This window comes from Pelobates fuscus, chromosome 3 (genome assembly GCF_036172605.1).
Source record: "Pelobates fuscus isolate aPelFus1 chromosome 3, aPelFus1.pri, whole genome shotgun sequence".
NCBI classification, from domain to species: Eukaryota; Metazoa; Chordata; class Amphibia; order Anura; family Pelobatidae; genus Pelobates; species Pelobates fuscus.
The window spans coordinates 276,787,432-276,807,632 of record NC_086319.1 but is presented as its reverse complement, the minus strand read 5'-3'; the positions used below and the strand labels follow the sequence as shown (position 1 = coordinate 276,807,632).

Sequence of the window (20,201 nt, the reverse complement as noted above, 5' to 3'; positions counted from 1 at the left end):
AGTATAGACATACATGTATGATATACATTTTGGAACTCACCTAGCATGACACTATCAAGCGCTCCTCCAGCACAGAACTCAACCAGGATCTGAGAAAGACAGAACCATATTTATTTTGATCTGATTTATTTTGACTTTTTGCAATGTACGACCTTAAAGGGATGCTGTAGGCAGTTTAACTGCTTCATCTCATTGAAGTGGCAACAGTGTCTGGGGTCTGCTGTCCTTCCATTCAGTGTTAAATCATTTTTAATGTTTTAATGCTACATCATAGTTCTCAAGTATTAGCCTGAGCAGCAATGGGCAGGTGTGACTGGCTGTGAGTATCAGCTGACCACCTTTAGTGCGCATTTAGGTATGAATCGGCATGACTAGGAAGGAAGAGTTTAATCTCTGCTTTAGCCACACCTCCAGTGGGAGCAGGGCTACAGGAAGTCAGGAACCCTCATTGAGTGTTAACGGAACACTATAGGGTCAGGAACACAACCATGTATTCCTGACCCTATAGTGCTAAACCAACTATTTAGGTAGGTTGCACCCCATTAGCCCCTTAAGCAGGAATATAAACTCACCTTAATTCCAGCGCCGTGCAGGTGTGCCGTCACTAGCTACTCCCTCCTTTGTGACATCATCAGAATTTCAGATTTTTTGCCAATCCAATGCTTTCCCATGGGGAAAGTATTGGATTGACTGAAATCGGCAAAGGGGCAGGGCCAAACACAGCTTTGACCAATCAATACCTCCTCATAGAGATGCATTGAATCAATGCATCTCTATGAGGAAAATTCAGCGTCCCCATGCAGAGCATGGAGACGCTGAATAGCACTGCTGCCTACTGTGCAGCACTGAGCCAGTGTTTCAGCCCCTGAAGGATCTTTGTCAAGCCTTAGAAAATTTTAAAAGGGAAGATATGTGCCATAAGGGACACATATATAACTGATTTAAATGGCAAGAACCATGAACAGTGATTTTAAGTGGTCATGGTGCCTAGAGTCTGTATGTGCAGCGTTTTGCGATAAACTGCTAAACATACTGAAATTAAACCTTTACCTGCTGGAGGCGTAACTTAACATTTGACAGCATTATTAGTAATTCCTATGCACTGAGTTGCATTCATTGTTCAGTGGTATCGCTCTCAGCCAATAATTGGCCATCAGAATCTGATTCCAGTTTCTGCACCTCTGCAGAAGCCTAATGTCGTCAACCTGCTTGAGAAGAGACAAGGTGCATGGCAGGGACCCAGGTTGTAGTGGTTATGATGGTTGGAGTAACCCTTCAAGTAAGGGAGATGTGTGTCACAGGTGTAACTGCTCCTTTTATCGATAAGAATATTAGTTTTACAGGATATTAGTAGTACAAAAATGTATTTACTATAAAGCCTCTTGGTGAATTATCATTGTGTAGCGGTCCAGACAAAATTGGCAGGCCAAATAGGTGTCATAATCAAAAGTCTCAAACACTCAACCCAGGATACCCCGCCATGTTAAAGGGTTCTTTATCTCAGTAATTCTGAAGAGTATCAAACCCAGCTGCCTATTGGTCTACTTCTCCATACTACTTGGCTGTTGATCCTTCCTACTTCATCCTGAACAGCTGTGTCCCTACACCATTTAGCCGAGTTTCTGTAATCTGCCTTACATGCACACAATGAGGCATGAAGAGCTGATAGAGACAGTGTTAAAACAACATGGAAAATTAACACATACATGCAAATAGTATATGCCAAAATGTAAATAAAGGAGATGAAACATGATAAAACAAATTTGTTATTTTATTTATTTATTTTTGGAATGTGACTTTTAATTTAAAAACAGCACAAATATCTTTTTTGGTTAACAAGAGCTGAGGAAACTTCAAAATGGCCCTTACAATGGCAACCATTGTTTTTACCAATCTACCCCATAATCTTACCCATAGCTGCCGCTCCCAGTACACTGCTTCTAGAAGATTGAGGATACTGGGGTGCTGGCATTGGCCCAGGATATTTATTTCTGCGATGTGATCTTCCAGAGCCTCGTCAGAGGATATTTCCAACACTTTCACTGCCGCCAGGTATTTGCTAATTTTGTGCTGTGCCTGTAAAGGTACATAAAGAAGGAAAAAGGTTTTGGCAAATGTCTCACACTGGGCATGAAACCAATGGAGTAGGTAGCAAGTCAGAAATGATGCTAGGTGACTCAGACAACAGAAAGTCCATTAGTCCTTTTTATGAATCATACATTTTCTATACAATAAAAAATCCCCTCATACTTGTTACATACAAACCCAGAAATATTGCCGTCTCCACTTGCACTAGGAATGCTACTTATGGCCACCATGGTTACAGCTTACCATGTTTACCTTAACAAAGCCAAGTGGTTTTATGCACATTCTCTTTATATTGGATTTAAAAACCCTGTTTGTGTGATTTTTAAACCTCTTTTTGGCACTCTATTTGTGTTCATCCATTTTTGTGGTTGTGGTTGGAGAGCGAATGCAGTCATTTCAGAATTTCTCTGCCAATGTCTGAGCACATCCAAATCAATATGAAATGGCAAAATCTGCACCAATAAAGAAGTGCAGGGGAGGTAAATATATATTTTTTTTTACATACCATTAATGCTCTATTCACATCAGTAAACACTGCAATAACGATTACTAGGGTGAGGGAACAGAACTGTTTAACCTTAACAGAATGATGCTGAAGTACTATCATACCGATTAAGTACCCTGATATTTCCCTATGTTTGCACAATATATGTACATTTAATGATGTGCTCATGTTGTGCTTATTGGCAGTTGTGTATTTTGGAAATGTGCTGCCCTAGGCACGACTAAATTCGGGCCAGTGGCGGATCCAGAGCCTGATCTCGGGAGGGGCACTTGTAGATTATTTAAATAAATAATCCTGGCACAATACCCACTACAGCTTAGTGTAGTAGTTATGGTGCCAGTAGTGCAAGGATCCCACACCAGAGTAAGTAGTCATACCGTTTAAGAACAGTTTGACAACTTACCTGGGGTCTGCTGGGATATAGGGCATAGGAGAAGTGGTGTGTGTTAGGGGTGAAGTGTGTGTGAAAGGTGCAGTGTGTGTGTGAGCGGTGAAGTGTGTGTGAGTGTGAGTGCGTAAGGGCGGCAGTGTGTGTGTTAGGGGGCAGTGTGTGTGAGGGTGGCAGTGTGTGTATGGGGGGCACTGTATGTCTATGTGGGGCAGTGTGTGTATGGGGGGGCACTGTATGTATGTGTGGGGCAGTGTGTGTATGGGGGGGCACTGTGTGTATGGGGAGTTCATGTGTGTGTGGGGCAATGTGTGTATGGGGGGCAGCAGTGTGTGTAGGGCACTGTATGTGTCTGTGTGTGTAGGTTTGCAGTGTGTGTATGGGTGTGCAGTGTGTGCGGGGCAGTATGTCTATGGGGCAGTGTTTGTGGGGAAGTGTGTATATGGGTGTGCAGTGCGTGTATGTGGACAGTGTTTGTGGGGCAGTGTGTGTATGGGGGCAGTGTGTGTATGGGGACAGTCTGTGTGGGGCAGTGTGTGTATGGAGCACTGCTTGTGGGGCAGTGTGTGTATGTGGGCAGTGTTTGTATGGGGACAGTGTTTGTGGGGACAGTGTGTGTATGGGGACAGGGTGTGAGGCAGTGTTTATGGTGACAGTGTGTGAGGCAGTGTTTGTGGGGCAGTGTGTGTATGGGGCAGTGTGTGTATGGGGACAGTGTTTGTGGGACAGTGTGTGTATGGGGGCAGTGTTTGTGGGGCAGTGTGTGTATGGGGTCAGTGTGTGTAGTGTGTGTATGGGGGCAGTGTGTGTATGGGGGCAGTGTCTGTATGGGGACAGTGTTTGTGGGGCAGTGTGTGTATAGGGCAGTGTTTGTGGGGCAGTGTTTGTGGGGCAGTGTGTGTATGGGGACAGTGTGTGTATGGGGGCAGTGTTTGTATGTGGGGGCAGTGTGTGTGTGGGGGCAGTGTGTGTGTGTGGGGGCAGTGTGTGTGTGTGGGGGCAGTGTGTGTGGGGGCAGTGTGTGTGTATGGGGTCAGTGTGTGTATGGGGACAGTGTTTGTATGTGGGGCAGTGTTTGTGGGTCAGTGTGTGTATGGGGACAGTGTTTGTGGGTCAGTGTGTGTATGGGGACAGTGTTTGTATGTGGGGCAGTGTTTGTGGGTCAGTGTGTGTATGGGGACAGTGTTTGTATGTGGGGCAGTGTGTGTATGGAAGGGGGAGGAGGGAAGGGAGGCTTTTTTAATAAATAAAAAAAATGTATTTAATAAAATAAATATATTTATGTCCCCCCTCCCTTCTTACCTTTATTGAAGAGGAGCGGGGACATTTCTGGATCCCTGGTGGTCCCAGTGGGGAATCCCTGGTGGTCCAGTGGTTACAGTGAACTCTAGCCCTTTGCTCCAGGGCTAGAGTTTACTCTCGCGAGATTTGGAGCGTTGCCGTGGTAACCGTGGCAACGCTCCAAATCTCGCGAGAGGAGGACCCGGAGGAGCTGCGGGCTGAGCTCCCGGGTCCTCTCTCCTCCATCTCCCTCCCCTGCCGGCTGTCAGCACAGTGCCTGCGGACCGGGGAGGGAGATCACTGATCACCCTCCCTGGTCCGCAGGCACATTGCAGGGCTGGCGCTTGGGCAATGCCAGCACTGCACTAGCCGGCAGGGGGGAATCTCGGGGAGGGGCAATTGCCTCGTTGCCCCCCCCCCCCTGGATCCGCCAATGATTCGGGCACCTCCCTAATCTAAATTTGCCTCACCAATTTATATCAGGGCCATGTTTTTGACTGAAAGACACATGCCCTCATTGATACATGCACTTACATGCACTCACTGACAGATACACAGTCATTGGCACATACGCTGTTTAACCAACACACACTTTCACTGAGACACACACTGACACACCCACTCATTGACAGACGCATACTCTCAGATACACATACACTGACAGACACACACTCACAGACACACACATTCTCACTGATTTGACACACTCTGACAGACACACACACATTCATTCACAGACATACACACACACACTCACTAACAGTCACAATGACACTCACACTCACTGACAGGGACACACACTCACAATGACAGACACACAGACTCACAATGACAGATACACACTCACTAACAGACACAAACAAATTCACTGACAGGCACACACACACACATTCACTGACGGACACACATACACTCACACACACACACACACAATCACTGACAGACACAAACACACCCACTGACTGACACACACATACACACACACATTTTCTCATACACTCATTACACTCACAAATTATTAATATATTTTTAAAATTTAAATCCACCCAGCCTCCCTACCTTTGGGAGAGCTGAAGTGGATGCTGTCCCTTACAGCTGCTGGGCTGGCTGGGCAGGCTCCTTGCCGGCTCTTGCTGACTAGGCTGGCTCTGCTGGGGCTGCTGACTGGGCTGGCTTTGCTGGGGCTGCTGTCTCTAATGAGACTGCTGGCTGGGGTGGCTCTGCTGGGGTTTCTGGCTTTGCTGTGGCTGCTGCCTCTAATGGGGCTGCTGGCGGGGCTGGCTGGGGCTGCTGGCTCTGATGGGGCTGCTAGCGCTCAGTGGAGGCAGCAAGGGAACTGAGCTCTTATTGCTCAGCTCCCTCTGCACCGCTTATTGATTCCGGGACCAGAGTGATGTCATATTTTGGCTCCCAGCATCATGCAAGGGAGCAACAAGAACGGAGGACAGATCTCCCTCACAACACGGATAGAATATTAGTAGTTTAACAGCATGGGGGGCCATAAGGTAGCCAGCCAGTCAGCTCTTGGGCCCACCAGGACACAAGGCAAACAAGGGATTTGCCTTGGTGCTTGGGCGGTGTTTTTTGCCACCGACCCTGAAAGTGCCGCCCTAGGCAAATGCCTTGTTTGCCTTGTGGTAAATACAGCCCTGCTTATTGGAGATATTTCAAATGCAGGATGGGGGGAAATGGGACCCATATTCAGAACTGTCCAAAACAAAACATCACTATTGGGCACACCAACATCAAAACCTCATCCCAACTGTGAAGTATGGTGGTGGCGGCATCATGGTTTGGGGCTGCTTTGCTGCGTCAGGGGCTGGACGGATTGCTATCATCGAAGGAAAAATGAATTCCCAAGTTTATCAAGACATTTTGCAGGAGAACTTAAGCCATCTGTCTACCAGCTAAAGCTCAACAGAAGATGGGTGTTGCAACAGGACAATGACCCAAAGCATAGATGTAAATCAACAACAGAATGGCTTAAACAGAAGAAAATACGCCTTCTGAAGTGGCCCATTCAATGTCCTGACCTCAACCCGATTAAGATGCTGTGGCATGACCTCAAGAAAGCGATTCACACCAGAAATCCAAAGAATATTGCTGAACTGAAACAGTTCTGTAAAGAGGAATGGTCAAGAATAACTCTTGACCGTTGTGCACGTCTGATCTGCAACTACAGGAAACGTTTGGTTGAAGTTATTGCTGCCAAAGGAGGTTCAACCAGTTATTAAATCCAAGGGTTCACATACTTTTTCCACCTGCACTGTGAATGTTTACATGGTGTGTTCAATAAAAACATGGCAACATTTCATTATTTGTGTGTTATTAGTTTAAGCAGACTGTGATTGTCTATTGTTGTGACTTAGATGATGATCAGATCACATTTTATGACCAATTTGTGCAGAAATCCATATCATTCCAAAGGGCTCACATACTTTTTCTTGCAACTGTAGTATAGTAAAATGGTATATGCCTCTCTGCTCATATTGGGTTGGATTTTGCCCTTATTGTAAGAGATACACATATGTATGTTCTGCAATAACATTATTACATTTGAAGTGATACCAGACTTTACTCATTGCTGGAAACTACTGTGGTTTTTTTACTATCCGCTACTGGGCAGGAAGGAAATACTCCAGCGTCCTATATGAGATGTGAATGCGAGTTTAGATATGATTATGCAGTATAATTATTTACTCTGTTTAAAGTAAAAAAAAAAAAAATCTTATTAATGTTATGGGGGAATATAACGTATTATGCTTTATTAATTATTAATATGTATTTTTATGATAAGTTATAAGATAGGAAAATGCAGTTACGTCCACAGTTTAGTTACATATACATTATATTAATGGCCTATTGGGACCTTCTCTAAAGGTGACACTATATGGGAATAAATCTACCTAAGATGTGTGCTATGTGCTTGATGTATTATCATTTATTCAGGAATAGTTATATATAAATATAATAATCACGCACAAATATAACTATTCCTGGCTTACTTGTATAGTTTACAAGGGGAACTCATCCAGACAATAGAAGTTTGTTGTATGCAAGTATACTCTCCTTACCTTTATATAACACAATCACACTCAGTTATAGATAAATAGAAATTACCTTGAATTAACAGTTTCTATCAAATTAACAGAATTAGGACTGATAGAGAGAATGTAATTATTCTGCTTCCCGCTATGCTCCTTAGCTCCTGACACTTTTTATATGACAATCAACAGAATACAAGAGGAATACATGAGATTGTTGAGTTCATTTCATTGCTGCCGCCCAGGAATGATGGGAGTTTGAGCGCAGGATTTGTTTCTTTGTATTTGTATTCACTTTTATATTAAACAGCTAGGTTACAATGCTGCAGTCCATCCTATGTGTTCCCTATTAAGGGTTAATATGCATGTAGGGATGTATAAAAAAAATACCCCTTTTTTTGATGGGTTGGATTAATTAATATGTGGGATTTTTGTGGAAATCTGCATTGTCTGTTGTAGACATTTATCCTACAATTACCAAGGTTTATCTAGTATCTATTAGTGGCCCTTAAAGCACTGCAGGGCATCAACAGGGCACTTAAATTATCTAGATATTACAGAATAAAAAGAAAACATGAGGGCAGCGCTACCAATTGCGAACATAAAGATTTATTTGAAGGACAACAAATACAAACGTTTTGGGTTCTCCCCTTTCTCAATGCACTGGACCTCCATTTGATGTTTCTATGGCAACACCACTAGCCTTTAAGTGTTCTGGTAGAGTTGATATGTAAGCAAAATGGAAAATGGGCCTTCTTCTTGACATAAATCCAGTTTGCAAAACAGTAAACGTTATGTGCTGGTTGATATCAGTGAAAGGGGGAGGAATGAGGCAAGCACTCAAGTAGATGCAGGAAGAACCCCCGTGAATGTTTGATTGACAGCATGGGGGGGGGGTGTTTCATTATTTGTTTTAATAAAAGTGACGATTTCTTATTGAAATCGTCACTTTTATAAATTGTCATTATTATGCGATATTCCTCATCCATAAAGCTGAAGTGCTTTATGGGTGTTGAGTGGTCCCTGAAATGCATCAGGTAAAGCATGTAGCCAGAGTATAGAGCGTCCTTCCAGTAGGCCGATTCCGCTACCTTTGTGAATATGGGTGCTCAAAGCTAATGGTTTTAATATTCCCTTGAGCTGACTCACAGGGGATGTGAAACAAAGCAAAATTAAATAAAATAGACAGCCAGGCAGACATACATATGTTAGTAACAGTCACCATAACTGGTATGAAAATTATAAACTCAACTACTTTGCTTAAATTCACATATGTTTGTGCTTCACATTCGGACTTGGCTGAATCCCAAGACATTATTGAACTACTCTGATTTTTAATTATTACGCTATGTACACTGTGATTGACTTTGTGATGGTAAAAGTAGTCTCTGTCTCTCCGCAGCTCAGCTCACTCTGATCTCAGTGACTGAGTACATATTGAGTGACAGACACCAATCCACTCTGGGGGAATTTATCGAGGCATAAACGTCTGCTGTTCTGTGGTAAAGTGCTCAATAAAGTCCGTTTATCGTTTGGAATATATCTCAACATTTAGCATATTGCACCAAAATTAGCACCTGTTTTGCCTTAATACATCATTGTATAAAAAGGGGACGTGGATAAACAGGACAGGTTAAGCTGCAGAAACCTGCAAACTCTTTTTTCCGTTTCATTTTTAAGAAAACGATATAGATTTAAACAAAGAGAAAAATTATTTAGGACTATGAGGTTAAAAAAGTATCAAATGAGCATACGTTGTGTGGGTGCCCAGAGTGTCTATTTTGTTTAATTTATCTTTTTGTTGTTGTTGAAATCAGGGATAGACTGTCTTTTTGAATTCATATATAATAAAGTAAAGTCATTTCTGACATGAAGTCAACGCATTGAAAAGAAATGCATGATGAGCATTTTTGAGCCTAACATATAAAGGAAATGCCTTATAAAAAGTGTATTTTCTTTGAAGTACCTAAATCACATTATAAATGCAACTGAAAAGTTGAGTTTAAACAAATGGTTTGCCAATTAGCTCTATTCACAATATGTATGTATATTGTAACACACCACCTCATTTCCAGGTAGGATTTTGTCACAGATCTTGTAACCACAATAGAAGATGGAAGTGCACTCAACCCATCTGTCTTGGAATCCAGGGTGCTCCAATGGAAAAGTCCCAGTACCAGACGGACCAAATATGAAATATAAATGTAGAAAGTAATCCAGGCACTCCAACGAATTCCAAAAATAGGCAATTGAAACATTGCTGTGTAGCTCCTGGTTCTAATAAAATTGCCTATTTTTGGAATTTGTTGGAGTGCCTGGATTACTTTCTACATTTAGATCTTGTAACCACAGCCTTCTAGGGTAATGAAAGTCCAGGACACATCCAGCTCAGTTTTTCAGATTTATTCGGTGAAATATATATATACAGGTGTTTCAAAAATTAAAAATAGACAAAACTAAATTCCTTGCTCTTGCTTGAGCACTTACTATACACAGCAAATCCCTATCTGGAATTGGGTGGCTTTCCCACTTGCCAATTTACAAAAAGTATAACTGCAAGACACCATTCCTCTGGCTTTTCCTCCTCACTCTGCAGCATGCTGATCCTTTCTTTTTAAAAGCCTGCTATCAAATTGATCAGGTACAGGTGAGGTGCAATTAGACATAAGTAAAACTACTAAGCAAAATAAAAGTTCTGGTTCGACTGTTACATAGCAGCTGGTGCTATTGGAGCACTGGCCCGCCCTGCTCTCCAAGTGCTCCGCCCCGGGGACCCATACCGTGGTTTGCAGAGTACCAGTAATGCATCTTGAAAACCTAACATCTCTCCCTGGGACACTTAACTCCCAGGGAGAGATGCTCCCTGGGAGTTAAGTGTTGTTCAGTAAATCAGGCCTAATGTATATGCCATCAACTACCAAACCAAATTTTTTCTCACAATATATATATAAAAAAAACCTATGCTTTATTCACTTTTAGATGGATGGGCAGTTACAATCAAATTTTCACTTACATGTGCATATCCACATCCCCTCCCCTAGGTTGAAGCTCTTAAAATTGTAATTCTCTTCAGTCAAATGGAATTCTTATTTCATAACAGCTTTCTATACAGGTACCATTTTTGTGAAAATAATGGACTTTGGTATAGGGATAACCCCTTCACGCGACTCCTCTACCAGATTATTTGTGTCCCCGACCAGACTGGGAAAACTTTTGTTACTTAAGATCATTCACTAAACAGCAATGTCAAAGCTCACAAAACTTAATTTTTTTTTTTTTTTTTTAAAGACCTAACCTAGGCAAATAATCTTTGATCTCCCCACTGGCCCATGAAGGGACTGAGCCCCTTCTATGGGAATCAGAGCTCACTGAGTGCCATCCTTGCATTTCTTGGTCTTGGAGATCCTTTGATCTCTGTGGTTGGCCTTGGTCATAGTCCTCGTTGCCCACTGGACATTTGCCCGTTTGGCCCAATATCCGGTCCAGGCATGTATGTGTCCATAACATACCATAACCAATATCTACACCTCCCTCGTGTTGTACATCTGAGTGCCACCTAACACTGGCAGGCTGGGAGTGAAAGGACCTTATTCTCCCAACAGTAATGGACAGCATGGAAAGAGTACTAAGAGTACTGATCAAGAAAGATGACTTTCTTTTTTTTAGCAGATGACCCTGGCCAAACTTTTCTACTTAAAGGAACACTGGAGGGACCATATAAAAGTCTTCTAGTGTTTAAACTTGTTACTGTCACTCTACTCAGCACAGACATATTAATGGGGCACTGTAGTCACCCAGACCACTTCAGCTCATTGATGCAGTCTGGGTGCACTGTCCCTTTTGCTCCTTGTGCTGCAATACAGCTTGTATTCCTGACACTATAGTATCCCTTTAATCTAAAGAATTTTATAGTGCCCGACTAATTGGGTAAAATCTTCTTTAAATGAACACTTCTTTGAAACAATGTTGTATTTTTTTGCCAATTTAGTAGATATACCATCAAATAAAACATGCATGCATTTTTTTTTCGTGTTTTCTTTCAAACTGTCTGCAGCCTTTGTAAGCCCCCATTCTCTCCCCGGCACAGACTTTTAGTCTGTGCTGTGAAACACACCAATACGGATGAAGGAAGCTGCAGTGCTGGAGCCACGATTGTATGCTCGGAAGCTCATGCAGAAGCTCTTTCCTATGCTTCTCAATGATCTGCAGTGCATTTGTAAGATAATTTTTTTTAAGCGTAAAGTCCCTCAGCTCTAAACCCTTCTTTCTCACTAAACACAATATTTGAAATCTCTCTGCTCAGGACTCATTTGTGTACCTACACTTTTCTCTCTTCTTCCCTTCCTTGTAGGTAGCATATGGAAACTGGCTTCAGGTATGCACCTAGATCAGAGAAAGATTTGGATGTAGTAAGTGTAGTAGGAAAGGGACATGCTAATTTCCTGCCTATCAAACAGTCATGCCTTCTATTGTTACTTGTACATAAAAGAGCATGGATGGCATCTGTGATGTTAAGTCTAAACACTGCATCTGCTTTTACGACTGCAATGTTTGTTTCACAATTATGTCTAAGCTCATTTTAACTAGGCAATACGGTTTAATTTGCACTTTTCTATTATTTTATGTTCTGTTGTCTAATTAGAGTCCTATTCTCACAATTTCCAAAAACGAATCTCATCATGATTATTACAGTGGCGGCTTGTGTCGTTTTTAGGATGGTGGACGCTAGGTTCTACCCCAGTAATCTTATTCTGCCCCTCTCCATAAACTTTGCCCCTATATTCTATCAACAATACAGAGAGTGCAGAAGTAGGTACACAGTTTAAATAAAAGGTAAATATAATAATAATAATTATTATTAATAGGTATACAGTTTAAATAAAATGTTATTGGTTTTATAAGCCAAGCAAATGTTCAACTCTATCATTATATGTTTATAAGCTAGCTACGCATTTATTGATTTAAATACGTTATGTTAATACTCTTTCAATCAAAAGCGTTCAGTAGTGAATGACGTTAATTTTCTCTAAACACTCCTTAAACGTGACTAGCTTTGTTATAGGATTAATTATTGTAGCATGTTATGTAAGCGTTTCTATTAGCCTGTCAACTTTATTCAAAAAATGTGCCGACTAAACTGCCACAATGTAAACTGCAATAACTATGCTTGTGGATGCTGTTGTGGCTCTACTTGCTTGTTGTCATCATCTGCACACGAAAAATAAAGAATTTAAAAAAAAAAATGTTATTGGTTAACAAAACAATTAAGTACAATCTCTTAAATGCTCAAATTGGTGGCCCTCGCTGTTTACACATTGCTGTAATATAGTTTTTACACTTTGGCACAAAGTTCTTTATTGGCATTCATTTCTTGGCATGCTTCTTTCATGAGTTAAATCATGTTATCAACTGTGCGTGGTTTTCTTGAATATGCTTTATCTTTGAAGACTCCCCAAAAGAAAAAGTCCATTGGGGTAAGTTCTGGTGATCGTGTTGGCCATTCAACCAGGCCTTGTTTACCTATCCACCTTTTGGATTATTTTTTTTGTCAAGAAAATTATATATTATGCACCGCTACAGCATAATAAAGAATGGCTCCATCTTGCTGAAAACAGAAGTCTTCATTTTCATGATCCAACTGCAATTGTGGTGTGACATTTTTTTGGAGCATGTTATCGTACAGGTCTGATGTAACCATTGTTTTGAAAAAGAGAGGTCCAATTACCCCTTTGCATGAAAGCTGTGCAAACTGTAACTCCAGGTTGATCCAGCTGTTTTTTCAATATTTGCATGGAGGTATTCTGTTTAGTAATATACACAGTTGTGCTTATTAATAGCACCTGAAAGTCTGAAGCTGGCTTCGTCGGACCAAGTTATTCTTCTAATCATGCCATCTCCTTGTGTTTCTTCATTCAAAATTGCCTCACAGAATTGTAAATGCTGATCTGGATCATCCTCTAACAATCCATGGATTCATTTTGGCAGATACATTTTCAGCCCTGAGCGTTGCATTACACGATTACACTGGCTGTGCACCCCCACCGTGATGTAAAGGGTTAAATAACCCTTTATTCACTTACCTGATTCCAGTGTTGGGTCGCGTTCCTCCTCCTGCGACATCAGTCGATAGGAGGACATAATGTGGTTTTCCTTCTCGTTGGATGTCTTTTTATGTTTTATGACACTTATGCCTTACCAGTTGTACTCTAGTATAAGTACATTATATTTCTCAAGACACTTATCCAATTGAATGGCTGACTGAGTCTCATGGAAAATGTAGTCAGCAAGAACTGCAGTGACAAGGTGCGGAGAGTGGTGACAGTGTGTGTAGAGAGGGGTGACAGTGTGTGAGGACAGGGTGACAGAGTGTATGGAGGGGGTGACAGAGTGAGAAGGGGTGACAGAGTGTGGAGAAGTGCAACAACAAGGAACACAGGTGACACTCCAAGGTCTGTGATGGTAAGGCTTAACTGTTTAAGGTACTACTAAACAATTTATTTAAAATTCTATATGCAGAGTATCAAGTAAAGTTCTATCTGGCTTGGGAGCAGTGCTATCATTTAATGCCTGGATGAGAAAAAAAATGTGTAGTTTATTTATATTATTATTTTTTATTGCAACAAAAACTGGTAAGGCACTTCCCCAGCTGTCCTTATGATCGATCCTCCACTGCTGTAACCCTTGGACAGTGGCGGCTCTAGACTTGTCGAGGCCTTAGGTGAAACTCAAACATGAGGTCCCCACTAACACTATTAGTGAAAAAAAAAAATTGTGGTTTAAATTGTGTGTGTATAAGAAGCTGTAGATATGTTGAAGGGTGGGCTTACAACGTTGGATATAAAGAGCTAGTCTCTGTATTCACTGTTTAGACTAGGCTTGCATTGTTGCAGCTTACTGTGCCGCTGCGTTGTGAGCTCTCTGACAGTAGTTATGGCATAATTTACAATAAACAAATTAAAATGAGCAAATATGCTAATTGTTAATACACGATTGCGGGGTATGGTTGCATAGCCTGGCAGTTGTGTATACATAAGTGCTGGTGTGACGGAGTTATTGAAAACAATTTTTTTTCACAGGGACTGCTGGACACCGGGAGAGGCTGGCTCAGCGAGCTAAAGTCCCCGGGAGGAGATACTCTCGTCGCCACGAACAGGGCCTTCTCCAGCGGTGATTGGGGCAGACGGCCGCTGCCCCACTATCCTGCACCACGGTTCCCAGCTCGGGGCGCAAGGTCCTTTAAATAGATTTAACCTGACTTGGACTGATATTGTCTGTAAAGAGCATATAGAGGATAGACATTATGATATTGTTTAATTCAGATTATCGATGTGCACCAGAATATAATCACAAAAACATGATGCTTGCAATTTTATGTGATGAGATGGCTTTAATTGTTATTGTATATAAGTAAAGAACTTATCTCATATGTATTACAATGTGAATATATTATAAAACTATCTATTTTATAATGCGAGCTATATGCCTATAAAACAGTTTAAACTATTATGCCTGCACCATTAACATAGAACACTCCATGTAATGTTTTTTATGTTGGTTTTATACTGTTTTTTGTGATCAAATAGATTTGTAACCAGTTTGAGTAATCCATGTCAGGATTTCAAGAATTTATTGTTAATTGGACTAACCATGTGATCCATTAATTGACAAATTGAAAGGGTATACATACCCAGTATATGTTTGTATTCACTATGCATGATTAATATTTTTTTAATCAAATTTCGACTGGATTTAATGGCAGACAAAATTCTAGCAGTTGAACATAATAAACGAGTCGGCTGCGTGAGAAAAATCCCCCTATAAATGTGTTTGTTTATTTTTTTTTACTAACTCTTAGTCAAGTAAATAAATAAAAGTCTATGGAGGTCACTATGACTCCTTACAAAGGAGGTTTTGCACCTCATCCTTGTCCCCACAAATCATCCCATGAGTGGGGGCACTGTCCGCAGACAATGTAAAATCTGTGGTCAGCGGGTGGGGGTCTAATTATAACGAACACTTATTATCCCCCTAGCCTCCACACATAGGGTAGGAGTTCTAATAATAAACACTGGGGTCTTCCAGTGGATGGGAAAAACCTTTTGTCCCTGTGGCGAAACCGACCTCGCCACTGGGCCCTGGAGAAGCCTGTTTGCCCGCCTCCTACCTGCTGACTATGGCCCCTGGATTATTTGGGGCATATTGTATTTTATTGTGCGACTGCTGGCCCTTTAAGCACAGTGAATGGTATTTTATTGTACTGCTGCTGGCCCTTTAAGAACTGTCTAGGGACATATTGAGACTTTGGGTAACAATACCCTTTAAGACTATGGCCCCTGAAAACGTATGGACTTTTATTTGGTGTGTATGGCCCTTTAAGAACCGTCTGGGGACATCTTGTAACTTTGGTGAACAATGTCCCTTTAAGACTATGTCCCCAGACCTGTAAAATAACTTGCCCCTGGCTCTCTCCCACTTGGTTCAGTAAATAGGGCTTACTGAACCAAGTACCACACAGGCGGACCACCCAGAAGCTAAAGTGTGCAGGCAATTTACCTCCCAGGCTGTGAGGTTACTGCAGGGTAATTGCACGTGGCGGCGGCCATCTTTGTTCAGTCGAACGCGGTCAGCGGTGTATGCTAAAGATTCTGTGGAACTGAAATCGGCTACACATTCTGCCGAACACCGCTGACCCTTACCTTCTCCCATACGGAACTTGCAGCTCCAGAGACTAAGTCCCGTTCGAAATGGGACTTAGTCATTTTTTCGCATGAAATTGACCGACCGCACAGCCCAAATCTATGGAACTGTTTTGGGCAGGAAATTGTGCTTGCGGTCGGTCATAAAGGACTTCCAGCTAACTTTTGATCCACTGGAGGGATTTGGCTGATTTTTGGAAGTGTTTATGTTTGATGTATGCTGAGTCTGAATATGCAACTTTTATTGAAATTGGATGTATGGTTTTAAAGTTACAGTGTGTGTGTAAAAACTGTATTTTTATTGTATGTAATAATTGGTTTAACTGTTTATCTGAGGGGAGGGAATGTGTGGGTTGCACCAGATGTGTGATTGGTGATTTTATGCCTCCCCCTGGGTGTGGCCTGTAAGTGTACAAGTGTAATAAAAGCCAGGCTGGATGAGCCAGTCCAGAGTTCCTGTTTTAACCTCAAAGTGATGTGTCGTCTCATTATTGGGGGAAGGATTTATTGTATGCTGTTCCAGTTGACTGCTAGGGGTACAAGCCTATTCGTATGGTTCCTATTCAATGGTCTACAGCATTCATACGCTTGGGAGAATTTAAAGGTTTCTTGGATTCGGTGATTATGGTGTCTGCCAGAGTGCTTGGAGTCCTCAGGAAGCACTAGGAGCATCCTTTAACGGAGGTACCAAGTCGGGGTGCCAGGTGATCCGTTACAGTCCCCACAGCCCCTATCCATGGTCAGCAGGTGTAATGTTAGAAAACACTAGAATTTACACCGTTTTACTAATAATTTAAACTTTTGTCATCTTTAACATTATTTTCCGCATGTTGGTTTTGGTATAACGCAACCAGTGTTTATTTCAAACTATATTTTATATGCAGTACTTAAATAAATTTTATACTTCCATATTATCTGTAAGTACCATACAAATGTACAGTGTGATTCTCATATATTCTGAGACAGCTGGGGATGTTGAAATGTCATACTTGGTAGATACATGTAAGCTCATGGAGCAGGGCCCTCCACCTCTCTGTTCCTGTACGTCCAGTTGTCTGGTTACAATTACATGTCTGTTAGTCCACCCATTGTACATCGCTACGGAATCTGATGGCGCTATATAAATATAGTAATAATAATAAACATTTTCATAAGGCATAAATAAATGTATTGTAATATTTTCTAAGTACTAGTAGAAGACCATTACTCACTCTTTTTAATTGTATGTGTACAGGAAATCAAATTGTTTCAGATTTTCATATTGCTTGTTACAATTGCAATGCCAGTCAGATTCCCATTCACACTGAGGCTGCTGAATGTAAAAAAGTATTGCTTCTTGCAGGGGCACATTGTGATTGGCTAGTTTTAATATGCAATAACTTATTTATAATATAATATTTATATTAATATGCATGACTTGTTTCTATTTCTTTGATGTGAATTATGTATGACTCAATATATAGATCCACACAATTTCAATTACACTGGTTTGTTAAAGGAAGCAACTTATGTTTCTTAACCCTATAGTGTTTTCCTCCCTATTTCGATTCAGGGGTCTCCCTAAATAAAATTAAAACAAAGATTTGCTGCCCATTCTGTCTGTGATGCCTTTGTCCCACAGGTGCCACTTTCTTGGCTTCTCATCCAATCCAGTGCTTCTCATAGGGAAGCATTGGGTCTGAAAAGCAAATGTGTGGCAAGCGCCGTGCTCATCCAATCAAGTGCTGTTTGATGTCGTTCAATGTCAAACGTCATATAACTAGGTCAAATACTGTCATTGCAGTAAGCATTCACTAGTCGCTGTCTGGAAGACAGCCATCAGAGAGGTGTGTTTAGCCTTGAAAACAAAACACTGATGTATATACTAAACTGCAATGTTTTAAATTACAGGACTAAAGCGACATTGAGATAAAGTGGTCTGGTTGCCTTTAGTAAGAAAACTAGGAACCGAAGCATATTCTAGAGAGTATCAACAATGCACCATTTCCGCACCTTTAACAAGCTATCATTGGGTTGCAGAGGGTGGTCTAAGCAATCAAAAAATGAAATGCAAAAAACGACCCGTCAGGAAGATGAGATGAGATGGATGTTGTTACGTTCTGAGCACCAGAGACCAGCCATGCAAATGTATTAAATAACAGAGCTACTTTAACACGCATTAACACTACGATATGTGAATCACATAGCCATGGATCAGTAAACAATCTTGAAAATGTACTCATTCCCCCAGATTAGCGTAAAACCCCTTTAGTTCATAAGTATTATTATAAATTCACTATTATAAAACTCATTACTGGTTTGAGTGACTCACACAGAATGCCAAACAATATCATTTAGAGTAGAGTATAATGAATTACCAGTAGTAGGTCGTTTGATAAAGGTGAATTATACCTCAAAGTATTAAAATACATTGTTACTATTTTTAATTTCACCCCCTCCTCCCTCATCGCAACCCACCTTAGTTTCCTCTTCCTGTAAAGCAATGCCTTTATGCTATTACTAAGGTGAGGACAAGTCATTTTCGTTAAATGTTGTGTAATATGGGGAAAAGGACTGTGCGCCAGTAAATGAGAGTGGGCCGAGATAAAGGTAATAAAATAAGTAAGAGAGGGGGAGCAGGAGAGAAACCTGACAAAAAATGCATGTAAATACAAGTATTTTATAATATTACGAACATTTTAGACTTTCAGTGGGATAATGTATATTCACTTTAACCCCTTAAGGACCAAACTTCTGGAATAAAAGGGAAAAAGGGAATCATGACATGTCACACATGTCATGTGTCCTTAAGGGGTTAAACTCCCACAACAATGAATCTCATTTTCTTTTTAAAAATATTATAGTTTTGTATAGCTTTTACCAGTGTTTTGTCACAAACTACATATATATATATATAACATGCGTATGTTTTTTTCATTTGTTCAGTACTTACTTTATAAACTTTTCCAAATGCTCCATCCCCAAGTTCATTCATGATCTCCCAGTCCAATTCTGGATTACCACGACGTAGCCACTGACTTTCCACCAAACGTTTCTTCTCCCCTCCATACCCCAAAAACCTCAGCAAAAAGGCCATGCTGTCAAGATACCGACGAGTGTATTGTCTTTAAAGGTTTTATTGAAACAAAAAATCATTAAGAAACGTTAGGAAGATACTAAATCTGGAGACAAAGAACTGTGTCCGTAAAGAGATTCTGTTTTTAATCTACAAAAATACATGGCCTGTCTGGCATAACTCTAAAAGATTAAGTGCTGAAACATTAAATAAAATAAATTGAAAAAAGTCAAAATGATGCTATCTGAAGGAAAAATTAAGATCCCAAACCAGAGAGAAATAATCCACAAGCTTGTTGTTTCTGTGGACCAGACACAAAATATAACCACATCTCTTTGGACAGCGTGACACATCTGACACATCTGTGCTTCCTCTAGCTCTCAGATATGAATTAGCAGGAAGTAGAGGAGGTGAGAGAAAGACAAATGTTACCCACCTCCCCCCCCCCCCCCCCCCTCACCACCACAACTGCTTTCATCTTCACTCAACCTGAACACAGCTGTTAAAAAAAAAAAGACAAAAACCTACAAGAGAGACTTGTGTTTTGCAGGTGTCATACCCGTGTAATGTGAATGCCATGGCAGCATAACAATGTCTATTCTAGATACTGCCAGTCAGGCACTGTTTACTACAAGTCGCAACATCATTAAGCAGTCAAAGGGAGATACTTCTGATTCGGGTATTTACTGAGACATCACCAGACCTTGCAGGTTGTGGTTGTTTATTAGGAGTCTTAGTGCTCCGTAAGAATTAAAACATGAGGTGTTATGATTCATGGAGGCATAGAAACAGTACAGCATCATCTAATGGTAATCTCTAAAGTTGCCCATGGCCTCCACGTCAGGTTCAGAGGAATTACAAAAGAGAAGGAAAGCAGACATAGTCCCAACATAACAAATATAAAAATGAAAGCTTACGAATCTGAAGACCACACTAATACCACCCACCCCATAATAAAGAAATGTAACAAAAGAGCACTTCTCAATGAATAATGTGCTCTGTTATTAAGGCGCCCCTGTCATGTTTATTTTTCTTTTGGATTTACTTTCCTTATGCCCCCTTGCCTTTGTTTACATTATTATATAATGTAATTTCATATTTTATTATCTTGATCTAGATTTCAATACTTGGGTGCAGCCATTAT

General features: G+C 41.0%; 1 protein-coding gene across 1 annotated transcript in view; it reads right to left on the bottom strand.

The window, feature by feature from the left end:
• LOC134603025 (serine/threonine-protein kinase 10-like) overlaps nucleotides 1–19,107 on the bottom strand; it is a 54,095-nt gene extending 34,988 nt beyond the window's left edge. Inside the window, exons 1-3 of the mRNA XM_063448610.1 lie at nucleotides 18,935–19,107; nucleotides 1,912–2,076; nucleotides 41–89 (exon numbers count right to left, since the gene is read on the bottom strand). Coding sequence (XP_063304680.1) covers nucleotides 41–89; nucleotides 1,912–2,076; nucleotides 18,935–19,078 — 358 coding nt within the window. The 5' untranslated portion in view covers nucleotides 19,079–19,107. The remainder of the gene's footprint in view (nucleotides 1–40; nucleotides 90–1,911; nucleotides 2,077–18,934) is intronic.
• Between the last annotated feature and the right edge of the window lie 1,094 nt (nucleotides 19,108–20,201).